Source organism: Schistocerca gregaria, chromosome 1 (assembly GCF_023897955.1).
Source record: "Schistocerca gregaria isolate iqSchGreg1 chromosome 1, iqSchGreg1.2, whole genome shotgun sequence".
Taxonomy (NCBI): domain Eukaryota; kingdom Metazoa; phylum Arthropoda; class Insecta; order Orthoptera; family Acrididae; genus Schistocerca; species Schistocerca gregaria.
Genome location: NC_064920.1, coordinates 682,953,081 through 682,971,646, shown reverse-complemented (window position 1 = coordinate 682,971,646; position 18,566 = coordinate 682,953,081). Strand labels below are relative to the sequence as shown.

The 18,566-nt window shown below is 40.2% G+C and overlaps 1 protein-coding gene across 3 annotated transcripts in view; it reads right to left on the bottom strand.

Annotated features, from left to right (window-relative positions):
• The window catches only part of LOC126363549 (adenylosuccinate synthetase), a 62,369-nt gene that overhangs the window by 38,680 nt on the left and 5,123 nt on the right, over positions 1-18,566 (bottom strand). For 2 of the 3 annotated variants that reach the window (XM_050007972.1, XM_050007971.1), the window contains 2 exons: positions 16,547-16,649; positions 14,279-14,409 (listed from right to left, as the gene is read on the bottom strand). In XM_050007972.1, coding sequence (XP_049863929.1) covers positions 14,279-14,409; positions 16,547-16,649 — 234 coding nt within the window. The remainder of the gene's footprint in view (positions 1-14,278; positions 14,410-16,546; positions 16,650-18,566) is intronic. The other variant, XM_050007973.1, reaches the window with a different exon arrangement.

Here is an 18,566-nt window from a genome sequence, read left to right as displayed (position 1 = left end):
CACTGAACCATCTTACCTCCCTACTGCTGTTTCAACAGCACTGTGAACAACTGACTGGAGTGTTATAATGAATCGCCCCCTCTCCTCCCACTGAAATCTTGGCTGTGGTGACAGACAAACCAGTTACAAAGCATGAAGTCTAGCTTATGTTGAAAGGTTGCGATCTGGCGAAGCCAACAAATGGTTTTGGTAAATGTTTGACTTTTAGTGTAGCCTAGCCTATATGCCACATTTAATTTAATGCAGTTTTCAACATAACAACTGCAACATAAATTCAGAAAATGTTTAATAGATAATGAACAAGTCTCCACCAACAACTATTTTGAGGCAAAAATTATAAAAAGGGGGGTGGGGAGTGGGAGGAAATCTACTATATAGACCACACTAGTTCATTTGTCATCAGTATACAGGGTGGTCCACTGATAGTGATCGGGCCAAATATCTCACGAAATAAGCATCAAACGAAAAAACTACAAAGAATGAAACTTTTCTGGCTTGAAGGGGGAAACCAGATGGCGCTGCCATATGTCAAACTGATATCAACTGTGTGTGTGTGTGTGTGTGTGTGGTTTTTTTTTTTTTTTAAATCAGAACCCCCATTTTTTTTACATATTCATGTAGTGCGTAAAGAAATATGAATGTTTTAGTTGGATCACTATTTTCACTATGTTATAGATGAGGCTGTAATAGTCACAATCGTATAAGTACGTGGTATCACATAACATTCCGCCAGTGCGGACGGTATTTCCTTCGTGATACATTACCCATGTTAAAATGGACCATTTAGCAACTGCAGAAAAGGTCAATATTGTGTTGATGAATGGCTATTGTGATCAAAATACCCAACGGGCGTGTGCAATGTATGCTACTCGGTATCCTGGACGACATCGTCCAAATGTCTGCACAGTTCACCAGATAGTTACGTTATTTAAGGAAACAGGAAGTGTTCAGCCACATGTCAAACATCCACCACGACCTGCAACAAATGATGATGCCCAAGTAGGTGTTTTAACTGCTGTCACAGCTAATTCACACATCAATAGCACACAAATTGCACGAGAATGGGGAATCTCAAAAACTTCTGTGTTGAGAATGCTACATCAACGTCAACTGCACCCGAACCATATTTCTATGCACCAGGAATTACATGGTGATGACTTTGAACATCATGTACAGTTCTGACACTGGGCACAAGAGACATTACAGGATGATGACAAATTTTTTGCACGCATTCTATTTAGTGACGAAGCATCATTCACCAACAGCAGTAACATAAACCGGCATAATATGCACTATTGGGCAACGGAAAAAACCGGAAAATCCACGATGACTGCAACAAGTGGAACATCAGCGATCTTGGTGGGTTAATGTATGGTGCGGTGTTGTGGGAGGAAGGATAACTGGCCCCCATTTTATTGATGGTAATCTAAATGGTGCAATGTATGCTGATTTGCTACGTAATGTTTTACCGATGTTACTACAAGATGTTTCACTGCATGACAGAATGGCGACGTACTTCCAACACAGTGGATGTCCGGCACGTAGCTAGCGTGCGGTTGAAGCGGTACTGAATAGTATATTTCATGACAGGTGGATTGATCGCCGAAGCACCATACCATAGTCCGCAGGTTCACCAGATCTGACGTCCCAGGATTTCTTTCTGTGGGGAAAGTTCGAGGATATTTGCTATCGTGATCCACAGACAACGTCTGATAACATGCTTCAGCACGTTGTCAGTGCATGTACGAACATTACGGAAGCAAACGACTCACTGTTGAGAGGAATGTCGTTACATGCATTGCCAAATGCATTGAGGTTGACGGACATAATTTTGAGCATTTATTGCATTAATGTGGTGTTTACAGGAAATCATGCTGTAACAGCATGCATTCTCAAAAACGGTAGTTAATAAAGGTGCATGTATCACTTTGGAACAACCAAAATAAAATGTTCAAACGTACCTAAGTTCTGAATTTGAATCTAAAAAACCTACCTGTTACCAAATGTTCATTTAAAATTGTGAGCCATATGTTTGTGACTATTACAGCGCCATCTATCACAAAGCCAAAAAAGTGGTCCAACTAAAACATTCATATTTCTTTATGTACTACATGAATATGTAATAAAAAATGGGGTTCCTATTTAAAAATTGCAGTTGATATTCGTTTGACCTATGGCAGCGCCATCTAGCGGGCCAACCATAGCGCCACCTGATTTCCCCCTTCAAGCTAAACAAGTTTTGTTCTTTGTAGTTTTTTCGTCTGACGCTTATTTCGTGAGATATTTGGCCCGGTCACGATCAATGGACCACCCTGTAGACTGTCAATATACTCTTTCTTAATACTATATGCACACACTAAGATGACACTGTGGTAGCTGAGTGGAGTTTCAGGATCACTGGAAATAATAAGACAAGTGCAACGTCAGATCTGGCATTGACATAGACATTCTTTATGAGCTTCATCATTTTCATTAACAAAATTATTTCGAACTCAAATGGGAATTTGTGCCATTATTTCTGTGCCTAATTGCTGTGCACATAGCTCTACTTCAGTGTAAGTTTATTCACAGTTATCGTAAATGTTTTTCTAATGAATTTTGTGGAATACAAATGTAACTGTCAAAATTTACAACAGAGATTAATTTTCTTGTTTAAGTCAGGAATTAATAGATTAAAAAGTTTGTGGGTTTCTCTTTGCTTGGTTGCAATCAGCTGTGTACTAGAAACTGGGCTCATAACCAAAACTTGTGTCATATAATCATAATAATTGTGAAACAATGCAAGAATGTGTTTCATTTAGTTAATGATTTAAGTCATACAATAGCATACTGAATCAAGAGAATAAACTTGACAACTCAGTTTAAAATTGCATTAACACTGAGATCTATAAAAACAACTAAACCTATCTCAGAAATAAACAGCAATGACAGCAGAATATAAATCACTGCTCACCTTACTCCATCACTGTTTCCCAACAGCAGCAGCAATTGCAAATATTGCATATAGGAACAAACTATTCAATAAAATGCATTATTTGTTTGTTGTTGCTTTAGGGCACAAAACAATTAAGAGCATAATCACCCGTGTCATAACTTAAAATGGTCAATTGCCGAATGAAGTTGAAGTCAATAACACTCGGAGCCTGAAAGACTGGAGTAGATGGTTGGCTCAAAAGGATCACTTCCCCTTGGAGGAAGTAGTTCAATCGGTCGAAAATTATATTTCCTTACCCATACTACCATGACAAATAAAAAGTTAAACATATCTACAGCTCATGCTGTTCCTGCTAAAATACTGGATAATTCAAATGGCAAACATAAATTAAGATGTGAACAGTTATAAAACCAGTATTCAGTCACAAAATGGTGCACTGCCAATGGTTGGGTGCAGTAAGCATAGAGTGGTGCGGAGTCTTAACTTAGATAACAATGGTTGAAACAACAGTGCTCTATATGCAGCTTAGCTAAAAGTAGGTCCTTAAGGTGAGGGGAAGTCATCCAAGGCGTTGTAATGTGTTTAATTTTCCCGAGTTTGTTCCTACTTAGAGACAACCAATGTTCCTGCCAGAGTGACATGATGTTCTGACATGCAGCAACACAGATCTAAAGAGAGACAATAGCTAAAAGGAGTAGATAGACTGTGGCCTAAGCACCAGCATCAGCAGCTTCATTCCCCAGCACTCCAACGTGACCAGGCACCAACATGGACATCACGTTGGCTACAACATTAATGAGCAAATGGTGGCATTCATGGATTCTTTGTATTAAGGGAACGTATTTGTATAGCAGGGCATTAAGTGAATCTGATCATAACAAAAAATTATGAAGCCTGTATTGTCAGATGTACTGGGTGGCCTGATATAGGGCAGAAAGCTCCGCAGCAAAATATCTAGAAGCCACTATCTAAAATGTTTGTTGACAATGACAAGACAAGAGTCATCAAAAAGGACACTTAGGCTGGGTGGTTGGGCATATGGGGTAGACGGCACACTTATCTGCTGAAGAGAAAATCATGTAGGTATCACAGCAGGAGTTTGGCAGTGTCTGCATAGACACTCAACTGGGCTACTGCAGACAGCCCCAGTGGCCAAATTTATGCCTCAAAGGTGGATTGTGTTGGGACGGTGTAAAATAGACGGTCGAGCAGATGAGTAAACGAGACCCCCATAGTCCATTTTTGACTGGACAAGGGATTGGTATAAGTTGAAGAAAATTTTCTGATCTGCTCCCCATGAAGTTTACTTTAAAACATGTAAGATATTTAGAGCTCAGGTATAGCTTGCTGCCAAATAAGATCTGTAAGAGGACCAACAGTTTTTAATCGAGTGAGCCCTAAAGATTTTGTGGTCTATACAATGCATTAGATTTATTACTCCGTGGAAATATACACCAGTGACAGATAAGTTTAAAAAATATAACCCTTAAGAAAATTCAAAATCTACTAACTGCTGTTGTGACATCCAGCTTTAAACTGACTTGCACCCCCTCTCTCTGTCTTGTGAGAGTCTATTACTCTGTACAACTACTGCAACCTACACCCATTTGAAGGTGTTTACTGCAGTGAAGCCTAGATCTTCCCCTATGGTTTTTTTCCCTCCTACACTTTCCTCCATTACCAAACCTAATCTTTGATATCTCAGGATGTATTTTATGAATCAATCCTTAATTTTAGTTAACATTGCACCAAAAAATTTTTTCTTCTCAACCTGATTCAGTACATCCTCATTGTCATTAGTTGCTTGATTTACCTCCCAATCTTTAGCATTCTTCTGCAGCATCACATTTCAAAATCTATTCTCTTCCTTTATGAATCATTTATCGTCCCTGGTTCACAAATAAATATCTTTGGAAAATACTCAATTTTTTCAGAAATGCCTTTCTTGAGACTGCCAATCTGCATTTTAAATCATCTCTATAAGAGCCTAAGTCAAAAAATAGAAAATCCAGCATTGTAACAATGAGCACAACAAAACGACTGTCACAAATAACAGCCAATAAGGCCTTCGTCAAAGATCAAAGATACACACACACACACACACACACACACACACACACACACACACACACACACACAAACTGCAGTTTCTGGCAGCTGGGGCCACCTTGGCCGAAAATACATTTGTGGCAGTATTTTGTTGTGCCTATCTGTGACTCAGCATCTCAGCCTCACTCAGTAATTTTGCTGCCCAAATAACACATTCTATTCATTTTAGTGCAATTTCCTAACCAAATTCCTTCAGCGTCACCTCACAATGTTACTACATTTCATTAAACTCATTTAATATTGTTGATATTCATCTCATAACCTCTTTTCAGGACACGACCCATCCCATTCAACTAATCATCAAAGTTATTTTGCTCAATATACACAATGAACAACACAAAGAACAAGCTACTGTCTCACTCCCTTCTTAACCACTCCTTTCCTTTCATGTCCTTCGAGTCTTGTAAGTGTAGTTCGGTTTCTGCACAAGTTGTAGATAACTTTTGCTCCACATATTGTATCCCTTAACCCTTCAGAATTTCTTAAGTCATATTCCAGTCAACATTATACAAAGCTTTCTTTAACCCTGCACATGCTATGAACATAGGTTGGTCTTTTGACACAGGTAAACGTAGGGCTATTGTCTGGGTTGTTCAACATTTCTCTGGAATACAAACTGGTTTTCCATTACACTGGCTTCTGCCACCTTTTTCCATTTTTCTGTAAATAATTCGTGTCAGTATTTGGCAGTCACGAGTAATTAATCTGATGGTTCACTAGTATTACATCTGTCAGAACGTGACCTTTTTAAAATTTCAATTATCAGACGCTTCTTAAAGTCTGAAGGTATTTAACATGTCTAATGTTTTTCGTAACAGGTACAACTGTTTTCTCATGACTAGCTCTCTCTAAGTTCCAAAAATTCTGAGGGAATGTCATCTACTTTCGAAGTTTTGTTTTGCTTTACATTTGTGCTTTGCCACACACTATCATGTGTCTCCCCTGATCTTCTAATACTTCCATTTATGTAACACTGTCATCAAATTTGTTTCCCTTGTACAGGACATATATTTCTTCCACCTTCAGACTTCCCCTTCTTTTTTAATACTCGTGAACTGAGCTCTTAACATTCATAAAATTGCTCCTCAGTTCTCCAAAAGTGTCTTTAAATTTCCTGTAGGCTACAGTTTTGCATTTCTCCTCTAACCATACCCACTTAAGACATTCTGCATTCAGTCTTTCTTAGTCCTTGGCACTACAGCCCTTGTAGGGCCTTGGTCTCCCAGACAATCTCTGTCCACTCTTCTCTGCTGGCTGCCTTGACTCTCCATCTTCTAACTCCCATCCTCCTCCACGTTGTCTAGCCATCTGTTGCTTCATCTGCCCCTTAAACAACGTCCACCAGGTTTTCCTTTGAAATCTTTCCTGACTATGCTGTTCACCATTCTTTCTACATGTCCCAACCAATGTAGTCTATTACTCTTTATCTCTGTCACAATAACCAGAAAACCTGTGCCTCCATATCCTCTGCTTCCACAGCTGTGAACAGTGTGTGTCCCAGATACTAATATTCCACTTCGTTTCCATTTCACTTCTTTGTACTGCTGCCATTGTCCCATTATATTTCTTCATTTCCTTTTTCAGGTTCTGTAGTCCTCCAGGCTTGTTCAGTGATCTCACATTCCATGTCGCTAAATAATCGTGTGCCGTTTCCATTGCCAAGGCCGTTTCTCCACTGCATCCATCCAGATTTCTTTGTCCTTTGGTTCTGTAACAAGCCCTTTCTTCACGGGGAAGTGGTGTGCCTAACACCCAATGTTCATATTGGAGGACCTGGATTTTTTTTAGGGTTCACTCCCCTCCGTCGAAACCAATTCGGCTTGGGTGAACCTGCCAGTAGCTATGCTACCACCAGCATAGCTCTTGGCTTCAATGGAGCACACAAACCCTCCCACCTGGCACTGAAGGTGCCTATGATAAGGCACTGTACCCTGGGAGGGTCTCCACTCACTCTCATTATTTAGAAATCTTTTTCTTTCTTTTTCCATACTCCATTGTTGTATTTTTATGTTCTTTCATCAAAGAAACCCAGGGTGTTATATAGGGATTTATACTGGACCTTGTCATTCTGCCTATTTGATAGTTCATCTCACTAAGCTACCAATTTCTCTGTTTCAGCCAATCATTGCCTAATGCTCCCTCTGAAATGTTTAACAACCCCTGGTTCGCTGAGTTACAGCTTAATTTGGGCTGTCTAACCTTTGCAAAACATAAACACACAGACTAGAGGCTTACTGGAATATACTTTACTGCAGCAACTGTATTTAATGAACAGAGTGAACAGAGAGTATAACAAATATTAATGTGCACCAAGCATTGATCGGAATGTACATTCTGAGGTGAATCATTCTTGAATGTACAAACACTCCAGAGGAAGTCAGTACTCGATTACTATTGTAACCCAGAGTGACAGGATCAGGAAGGGAACACAGAACATACAAAGCACAAAGATGCACGGCGAGGAATAAACAATACACAGCAATGTAAACACTATTACAAAACACAGTGCTCCTAGCAGTTGATGTGGAATCTGCTAGACAGCTGCAATTCACTTGTTACCACGCAATATGGCATTGCATAACTAAACATACGAGCATCACTAGTTGACAAGCTTGGCTTGACAGTCGACTGCGATGACAACAAGCAACTGCGCAGATGACATTACATGAGCCCCCGCTGTGGAAGTGGAGTAATGTCATAGCTCTGGGAAGCAAAATGCACATGGCAGCCAGAGCGGATTGTCCGTTCTTGTCACTGGTCACCGTCAAACAGTTGTTGCCCCTGCAGAGGAGATTGTGACTATGGTACTGGAGGATGCTGAAGTCTTAGTGCAGTGGGTAGTAACTTTCTGGAAAATGTATACAGCTTGACAATGGTAATGATTGTGTGCTTTCCACTTACCAAGAAATACAGCATGTGCGTGCTGCTTCGAAGAACACAGTATGGACTAGTGTACGATGTTCCAGTGGTGTATTGACACTGTCCATTCCGAGCATCACTTCTGAGCAATTTGCTGAGTTGTGGGGCACATAAGTGGTCGGCATACAATGTTTGGAGGCTGTGGGAGGTTGTATTAGAGAGACATTGTCCCTTACTTGCCGAAGGAATTCCGGTTGATCTTGTGTTGCGATTCTCTGGGAAGACGCAATGGTTCACCATACACCAGTTCCATTGTTACGGAGCCAGGCCCTGTATTTTTGCTGTTCATAGGCCCAGGAAGGCTATCAGATGGGTGGAAGCCCAGGACATTCCATGGCACATTAGCACTGCCTTCAGGGAATGATGCCATCTTCTGATCATTTCATTACTAGTGGTGTGCTAATTGGTAGTCTCATGATGTACGTATTCGCAGAACTTTACCATTTGTGGAACAAGCTTGCTTCGAACTGCTGGCGGCGATCAGTAGATACATGTAGCGTGCAGCCAAACCTTGTTAGCAAAGTCAATGAAAGCAAAGGCTACAGTTTCCGCAGTAATACTATCGACATGTGTTGTCTCTGACCAGCATGTAAAATGATTGACACTGAACAAGTATCACTGGGCTCTGTACAGAATAAGCGGTCCTACGACGTTGAGGTGCAGATGTGCAACATAAGAGGTCGCATCTGGTAAATCACTATTGGTGCATGCACGAAACAGGACAATTCAGTGTTGACATTGGAGGTACATCCGTGTCCACTTTCGACAATCTCACACCATCCCTGGCCAGATGAAATAATGTGACACAAGGTGAAAAGTTGAGTGTGTTCCAATGTGGTACAAGTTGTGGAAAGTGACGAAGACTTGCCACAGAAATGCACTCGATGGGAATGGTTGTGGTCTTCCCTGTGAAACGTCAATACAATTGAGCCTCTTCACTGGAATGTTGACTAGCTGAAAGTTTAATGCCAAAGTGGTACTGTCAATGCAGGTCTGGAAAACTCTGCCATTCTGCTGTGCCTTGGCCAGTAACAAAAAAAAAAAAAACTACTGGTCATGACACACTTCTGACGTGCGAAAGAGTTTGCCACCACACTGTCAATGTCAGGAACATGCTTTATGCCTGCGCTTAATTGGCTCATAAATTTGAGATTGGTTGTACTGATGGGAGAGCACCTGATAGTATTCTGTTTGAAGCATAAATTAGCAGCTTGTGACGTGTGTCAATCGTGAACATCCTTACTTCTGTTTGCAGCCAGAAGTATTTAACTGTATCACACACACAGCCAGGAGTTCACAGTTGCATGCACCCCCATTACATTGTGACAGTGACAATTTGTATGCGAAGTATGCAAGCGGTTGCCATACATCACTGATCGATGCTGCAGTACTGTGCCAACAGCAGTGTGACCCATGTCTACAACTAATGCCAAAGGTGCATCACATGTGTGCAGGAGGAATGCTGTGTTTGTCATACTTCATTTTATACCCTCGAAAGCAAAGCTCAGTTCTTCATTCCAATGCATTGGAATCCTGCATGAGACCTTCGGGCTGGGGAGTGCTGCATTCAATGCTTCTTGAATACATGCTGGGCGGGATAGGTGTCGGTGGTACAAGTTTAACATTCCTAAAAATTGGCTTAACTTCTTGATTGTGTTTGGTCTTGACATCTGTAGAAATACTTCAATCTTCTTGGTTAGCAGTGGGGTGCCTGCAGAAGATATTGGGTGGCCTAGAAATGTTACCTCAAGTTGCCGAAACATGCATTTGGCCATATTTAGCACCACACAAAACTACATCAGACATTTAAATGCCCATTGAAGTGGTGATGTTGCTCCCTGGTTGCTGAAAATATATCATCGAAGTAGGCACAACAAAATGGCAGGCCTCGCAGAATAGAATCAATAAACCTTTCCCAGATTTCGGCACTGGTTTGTAATCCAGTCATGAATGGAGTAATTACTACCACCTTGGGAATGTCTTATTCTACCACAAGTATCTGTGTGTTTGTTTGGTACAGTCCAAAATGCTGGATACTGTTGTGCCAAGCAGTGTGTAATTATAGGCATGGTACAAAGATGCAGGCGAGCGTCAGATACTGTTCTGGAGTCAAGTGCACAATAATCACTGCACAGGTGCAAGGCTCCTCTTCTCTTCAGGATGAGATGCAATGTGGATGACCACGGACTATGTGACTGCCAGATTATTCCTTCTTTAAGCATTGCATCAAATTCCACTCTAGCAATGGCCATACACATGGATGCCAAATGCCTGGGTCTACAGGATAACAATGGATAATACATAGTTTCAGTAATGTGTGACTCATACTTAAGTGCACTGGAGGTCTGCTCAAAGTCGAAAATTGTCTTAGCAGACAGATGTACACCTTGTCACACACCTGTATCAGCTGATGTATCACAGTGAAAGCCTGCTGCCAGTCTAGTAATACTGTTGACCAGCCAAGTGTTGGCTACATCCACTAAGATTAGATTAGATTAATACTTGTTCCATAGATCATGAATACGACACTTCGTAATGATGTGGAACGTGTCAGGTTAATGAAAGATGCCTGTACAAGATATTACATTACACAAAATATTGCATGACACTAATGCTTAAGTTAGTTTTTTTCCCTCCCTTAATTTATATCTAAAAATTCAGCCAATGAGTAGAAGGAGTTGTCATCTAGAAATTCTTTTAATTTATTTTTAAATGTTGGTTGACTATCTGTCAGGCTTTTGATGCTGTTTGGTAGGTGACCAAAGACTTTTGTGGCAGCATAATTTACCCCCTTCTGTGCCAAAGTCAGATTTAACCCTGCATAGTGAAGATCATCCTTTCTCCTGGTGTTATAGCTATGCACACTGCTATTACTTTTGAACTGGGCTGGATTATTAACAACAAATTTCATAAGTGAATATATATACTGTGAGGTTACTGTGAGGATCCCTAGATCCTTAAATAGATGTCTGCAAGATGACCGTGTGTGGGCTCCAGCAATTATTCTGATTACACGTTTTTGAGCAATGAATACTTTTCTACTCAACGATGAATTACCCCAGAATATGATACCATACGAAAGCAGTGAATGAAAGTAGGCATAGTAACCTAATTTACTGAGATTCTTATCACCAAAATTTGCAATAACCCTAATAGACAACATGCCAAGAGGTCACCTCCTATAATCAGCTCAATGAACAGGCAGCACACTATCATATTCAACTCGATATGTTGCGTTCCATACGTTGAGATGCACGAGATATTAGTGGCAGATACACAGAATGCCATCTGCTGTCTATGGCAGAGCACTTAAGTTCTCAGTAGGATGCTTAAATCTGGCCAAGTGTCTTCTCAATCTGTGTCCATGCGACTGCTGCTGCCACTGTCATAATACTGCCCAACACAGTCACTGCACTAACATGGGAAGGTGCAATGGCCTCTAATTCAGTCATTGAGCTCCGTCACCGAGTCCAATGTCATTTCTGTTGGTGATACCAGGATCGCTTTTACCTGTACTGGTAGTCAGCTGCTCCACAGTGTGCACAGTAGATTTTCAGGAACAGCAACTGTATCCACCTTACTGGCGCAGATATTGCAACAGCTTATGACTGCCTGTCTTGTGTCAACACTTGCCCGATCCACTCCTCATGTGACACTGCAACTCTGGATCGATTCCCATTTAAGCCTTTCTTGTGAATTCTCTTAAGGCGGTGCAGTAATCACGTCTTTTACTTCCATGGCATAGAGGTGATCAAACTGACTCACAATGAGAGTGAATATTGTCAATTCGGCTGAAATTCTTGCACAGCAAACACTGGGTTCCCACTTGCACAAACCACAGAATCATGCTGTTCACCCAAAATGGAGGCAAATGGATTGCTAGTCTGGACCTGTTAGTGCATCAATCATTTTGCATTATAGTTAAACACAGTGGTGGTAGGTCAACCTTCTGTAGCTCACATCACGTCAAGGTTACCAGCTGCAGCATACAGTTCAATTTGGGCAAAATGTGGAAAAACAGGCTGGAGGTTTACTGGAACAAAATACTTTATTGCGACCACTGTATTTAACAAACAGGGAGCACATCAATTATTTTCCACCAAGTATTGATCAGAATTTGAACTCTGATTTAATCATTCTTGAATGTACAAATACTCAGGAAGAAGTCAGTAAGCAATTACTCTAATCAGTGATGATTCAAGGACAAAACACAAAGCATACAAAAGTTCACAGCAAGAAATAAAAAATTCACAGAGATGTAAAAACTTATTAGAAAATCAGTAACCCCTGACAGTTGGTGAGGACACTGCTTGACAGCTCCGATTTCCTTGTCACCGTGCACATGCGACACTACACCACTAAACAGAAAAGCATTACTGTCTAGCGCAAACATGACAATAAACCACAATGACAACACACAGTAGCAAAGCTGAAACTACAGGTTCTTTCAATTTACTCAGAACCCATCTTCTTAATTTCTTATTTTTCTGGAAATCTTTCATTTTTAATCTGCTTTCCATAATAAAATTATTACCACAGCCCACATCTGCCACTGGAAATGATTTACAGCTTCAAATCTGGTTTTGAAATTGTCTTCCCATTATGCAATCTGTCCTGAACCTTTGAGTGTTTCCAGATCTCTTCCAGGTGTATAACCCTCTTTCATTATTCTTGAAATAAGCATTAACAATGACCAAACTGAGCACTGTTCGAAACTGCCACACAACTTCCCCTTGCATTCCTTTCCCCCAATCCATGTTCTGTTATTTTTCCTTTTCACTACAGTCAAATTCCAATCCTCCATTACAATTAAACACAGATGTAAATCACTATTTTCAGCTGATAGTGGAAATTCTTCCACCTATAACAGTATTTATGGATGTGTACTAACTTAATCAACCTTGAGTTACATTTGTAATCAGTCAATTATGTAGAATTGGTGATATTTTCTGATAGACTTAAATGTGCAATACCTGCACCATCTACTGAAATAGGGATTGGTAGATTACCTGTATTTCAAAAGTCATGGTAACACAAATATCAACATGTATAAAATTCTTGCTACTCTGTAGCATAGTGTTATAGCCTGAAGACAGTTACTTGCAGCTTTGCTGTCAAAAGACATTTCATTGTAGTTGGAAATACACAACTCTGCTGAAATGCACAAGGAGTGAGGTTATACATATTACTCCAGCAGAGTAATATGTAACCATGCGTATACCTTGCTGACAAACAAAATCTGAAATATAAATGACAATGACTTAATGTTCGGCAGAGCACAACTGTTGTATGGATTTGTTATGAATTTAAGTATACCACAGCATCTCGAGGGATGATGCTTGCCTTCAAGGTGGGACGACGACAGCATTAACTTTGTAAGAGGAAGCGCCTAGGTGGATATTTGTGCATGCTTCATGGTTCTTCACCCCAGGTCAAAGATGCAAATCGCCCCTGAGGCAACAGCCACAGTTGATTATGTCGATGGTATTGGACGGGAACAAGTGAATAACTTAAATGCATTTTTTTCTATGGTCGAACATAGAACTATTGAGTTGATATCTGTAGTCTTACTTCAGATCTAGACACAGCAGTGTATGTGATGTTCCTGTATGAACATCTTGTGTATTTATTCCATAGAATTTGATGAGATGTTTAAGTATTTTATATCAAGCAATATTCCAGACTGCAGAGGAGAAGTCCAACAGATTTGGCCTGTCACAATGAAGAACTTCATGGAACTAAATACTATTTAATAACTATAAACCTGTTAATCAAAACTACGGAAAATCAACATTTTCAACATAACGAACTCTACATCAGATTAAGTCAGATCATGTGCAACAGAACTTATTCTAGTGTATGGAATGCCAACAAAGTATCATCTTAGCACTCCTCTTAACCACTTCCATAACCTTTTCTTACTTTCATTAACAAAGTACTCTTTGGTTGTTTGCGGGGAGGAGATATGAATTCTAGACCAGAATGAGTTACAGTGTTGAGACATCCTCACAACACACTCACTCACTCACGTTTATTAATGTGAAAATGCCAAGCAGCACCAAGGTTCATAATGCACAATCAATTTTAGATCAAAAAACTGGCTGGGTAAGTCAGCTGGAATGTCAGAGGAAGACAAGGCATATCACCTCTAACAGAAACATGCCTTGTAAAGCACTATGGAATTAAAGGTTCTTGTCATATTTACCTTAAGGGGATTTTATTCTTGGTGAATGTAAATTGCCTCTACATGTCATTATAAGAAATCTTTATCAGTGTTACAATAAAATAAATATTATTTCATCAACAGTGCAATACCTGATGGAAGTCGAAGACTAGATGAGACCGATCTGATACCAGCAACCGGTCCTCCCATCTTGACAGGCCTTTTGCAGCATTCTTCTCTAACTCCTCAAATAAACCAGGTAGATGAATGACCACACCATTACCTATAATTTTGAGTTACATTTATGAGAAAGATAAGCATGGCATTATTCCTTTAGAATGGAACATTTCTTTGTGTTATTAGTTAGCAAAGGAAATCTTACCTCTTGAATCCTCCTATGAGACAAACAAAGCCTTAAAAATACCACAAAGCAACCAAGCAGCATTATACTATAAATATGTTTGTTACCTTTACACGTCACCAAACTTTTAAATGGTGGTAAGTGAATATGAAAGCAGATGAATACACACATGAACACAGCCCAATACAGCTACAGATATCCACATAAATTCTTAGTTAAACATGAAGTCCTAATCACTAGAGGGATGGGGGGGGGGGGGGTGTGGGAGATAGAGGGGTGTGGGAGATATAGGGGTGTGGGAGATATAGGGGTGTGGGAGAGAGAGGGGTGTGGGAGAGAGAGGGGTGTGGGAGAGAGAGGGGTGTGGGAGAGATAGGGGTGTGGGAGAGATAGGGGTGTGGGAGAGATAGGGGTGTGGGAGAGATAGGGGTGTGGGAGAGATAGGGGTGTGGGAGAGATAGGGGTGTGGGAGAGATAGGGGTGTGGGAGATAGGGGTGTGGGAGATAGGGGTGTGGGAGATAGGGGTGTGGGAGATAGGGGTGTGGGAGATAGGGGTGTGGGAGATAGGGGTGTGGGAGATAGGGGTGTGGGAGATAGGGGTGTGGGAGATAGGGGTGTGGGAGATAGGGGTGTGGGAGATAGGGGTGTGGGAGATAGGGGGGGGAGATTAGGGGAGAGAGAGTGGAGAGAGAGGGTAGAGAGAGAGAGGGTAGAGAGAGAGGGGGGGGAGAGAGAGGGGGGGGGGAGAGAGAGGGGGGGGAGAGAGAGGGGGGGGAGAGAGAGGGGGGGGAGAGAGAGAGGGGGGGAGAGAGAGGGGGGGAGAGAGAGGGGGGGAGAGAGAGGGGGGAGAGAGAGAGGGGGGAGAGAGAGAGGGGGGGGAGAGAGAGAGGGGGGGGAGAGAGAGAGGGGGGGGAGAGAGAGAGGGGGGGGAGAGAGAGAGGGGGGGGAGAGAGAGGGGGGGGAGAGAGAGAGGGGGGAGAGAGAGAGGGGGGAGAGAGAGAGGGGAGAGAGAGAGAGAGGTGGGGGTGGAAGGTGGTAAGAATATATCGTTTAATGACACAATCCCACAAGATGCATGTATCACTAATACTTTGATTTTGATTATCTCTATAATCACATATGCAATAGTAGTACACTAATTTTAAAAGTAAGGTGTCAAGCTGTTGACCAGTTTAGCATACAGCTAAACTAATAACATGAAATCCAACTCAATTATGGTATTTAAACCTCGAAGTTTTCTGTAGCGTTAAATAATGACACAAGTAGATAACAATACATTCAATACACAATATATTCTTAATCAGAAGCACAGACAGCTATTGTTTTAGTCGAAACATGCAACATGCATTTCTTACTTTGAAGGCTAGTACACTGACTGAACACTAAAGAAAAATTACAAATACATCCCCTGAACGTACAAATCACTAAGAAAATCACAGCTGTAAGCACTTTTACATCCCACCACCAAAACAATACACAACAACATGAATAATGACATAACTGAACACATTATCAAAGACAGTCATAATGAATTCTTCGTAAATACAAGGACAATAAAAAGTCCCCATGAATAATAATTTTCAGTATCTTTTTTCTGCATAAATCCTATAAAAATAGTGTGTTTAAAGAAAATACAATCATTCTTCCCTCAAACAACACAACAGTAGAGATGGTTCTTAACTTACGAATCCAATAAAATTTAAACTAAGAAAACAGAACTGTGAATGACACCTACTACAAAGGACAATACAGAGGAGCAAACCAAGAATAACTTTGGGGCACACATAGGTGGTACATGACTTAAAACACTTTTTTAATTAAAAAAATATGATTAATTCACTTAAACTTCTTAAATATGTTTTCACATCAAGTGAAACTGAAGGGATAATATTTAATTTATTACAAGCTGATGCACTGTAATGCTTTTGTTTTTCTGCAAAATTGTCAATTTCTGAAGTATTAAAATACTTTTGTCTAGTAGAAAATGGAACAGATTGTGCGAAGCAATAGCTCTCATTACAATACGCGATGGTTTAAGGAACCCTGAAAATAGCTTACCAATTAAGGATTTGCATTCGGGGTTGATTATTCCACTTGGTAACAGATGAAAATCATACTCTCGTTCATCAACAACCACTGTATGGCCAGCATTATTTCCACCCTGAAAACAGCTACATTAATTCCATAAAAATGGAAGACAAAAAACACGAGTTATTGATGAGTAGTGGTTTAGTTACTTCAATGTTCTAATAAACTCCCAGCTTCATCAATTGAAAGGCTTAGACAATGTTCTTTATCCGCTTAAATAGTTTCTGCCAAGATATATTTTGATAGCTTTTTCGATATCTGAGAATAATGGAATTTAAAATAGTATGTTCCATCCCCAAATAATATACTGAGATACTGAAAATTTTGAATCAGCAATTATACTATCATTACAGATTCAACTTACTACATGATTCCACAATGGCAGCCATAACATATACATATGAACATTTACTGTAAAGTTCAATAGCTTAATTACAATAGTGGATTACACACACACTGCATCAAACTGAAATTGGCTTAAAATTAAAAGAAAATTAATAAAAGTCTGACAAATTTAAGAGATATAACATAAGCTCCCAAATATTACCTCATTCAATTAGTTTGGGTAATTACTGTGAATTTAATTAAGAAGGTTCAGTTTGCAGTAATTTATTTGCGCGAGTTACAACTGACATATTTGTACCGTAGAGTGAAACAGGCCAAAAGAGTTTCATGAGAATAGTTTCTTTCCAACCTCAAGATAACGAATTTCATTTTCTTTAACACTCAAGCAAGCTGCTACAGTAAAACAATCAGAGCAAACGATAGAAATATACAATATACTCTATTTCAAACATAAAAGCATGAATAATAAACAATATGTAAATACAAACTGCATCTGTGCTGAAATATGACAGAAGGTGTCAATGGCATATAAAATGTTTATTCTCCCTCACTCTCCACACAAAAATACAATTTGTTTACATGTACTTTAGCCCTATCAACATGGAGTGTAGGGACTGAGGAAGTCTGCTGCCACATATGGACTGTGTGTGGGGCAGGAGGCTATTAAACTTCATACATCTCTAAGTGATGCTAACCCAACATAAGAAATGGAAACTTGTTTGTGACTACAAACTTCAAATTGCTTGAGTAGGTAGCAAAAAGTAAGTACATCAGGTAAACAAACTTCAGAATATTCTAACACTACAAAATAACAACAAATTATTGTATAATGCTATTAAGAATGCTATCTTGCCACAATATTATTTTTAAAGGCTGGTAAAGCATATCACCTGAATACTTGGGACTTGAGTCAGTTCAGATCTAAAGAGCCCAGAGGAAGTGAAAAAATATTATATCCAATGGAATGGTTGACTCAGACAATTAGTCCAATTTACATAATGAAGTTAAAGTATCCCTAGTTCAGTTACTATGGATGTGACATGGTGTTCACCGTGAGTACTAGGTTTTCCTTATTGAGTTAAAAAGATTTATTTATTGCATATACATGGGTGAGAATTAATAAAACCAACAAACTCCAAGGATGGATTCCTGACTGGAAATGGAGGAAAAAAAGGTCCTATGAACACATGTCCAGAAATGGATCGTGGGCATGCAACGACAACAAATCATCTCAGAACACAGTACAGAGCTGCATCACATCCATGTCACACCAGATGTTCAAAGTTGCCTTCATGGGATGCAATGCACGCATTCACATGTCACATAATGGATTGCTGCACCCCTTCCCTTACACCATGTTGGCAGGCCACTTGCCTTGAGCTTGTACTAGGGTTCGTATCAATATCCTGTAGAACCTGATCCTTCAAATCTGGTGTATGCACAGTCCTCCACCTCCATGCATGTTCATCTGTCTGAAAGGACCCACAATAACAAGTGCCCAAAAAGAGCTTGAAATGCTGTGTGATGTGGTTGGTATCTGTGAGGATACTTCTTTTGGTATAGCCGTGCTCACTCTCGGCCTTTTATATCTGCTTGGCCATACACAATCATCATCTCAGCGTGTTCCCAACAGGAATACCAGACT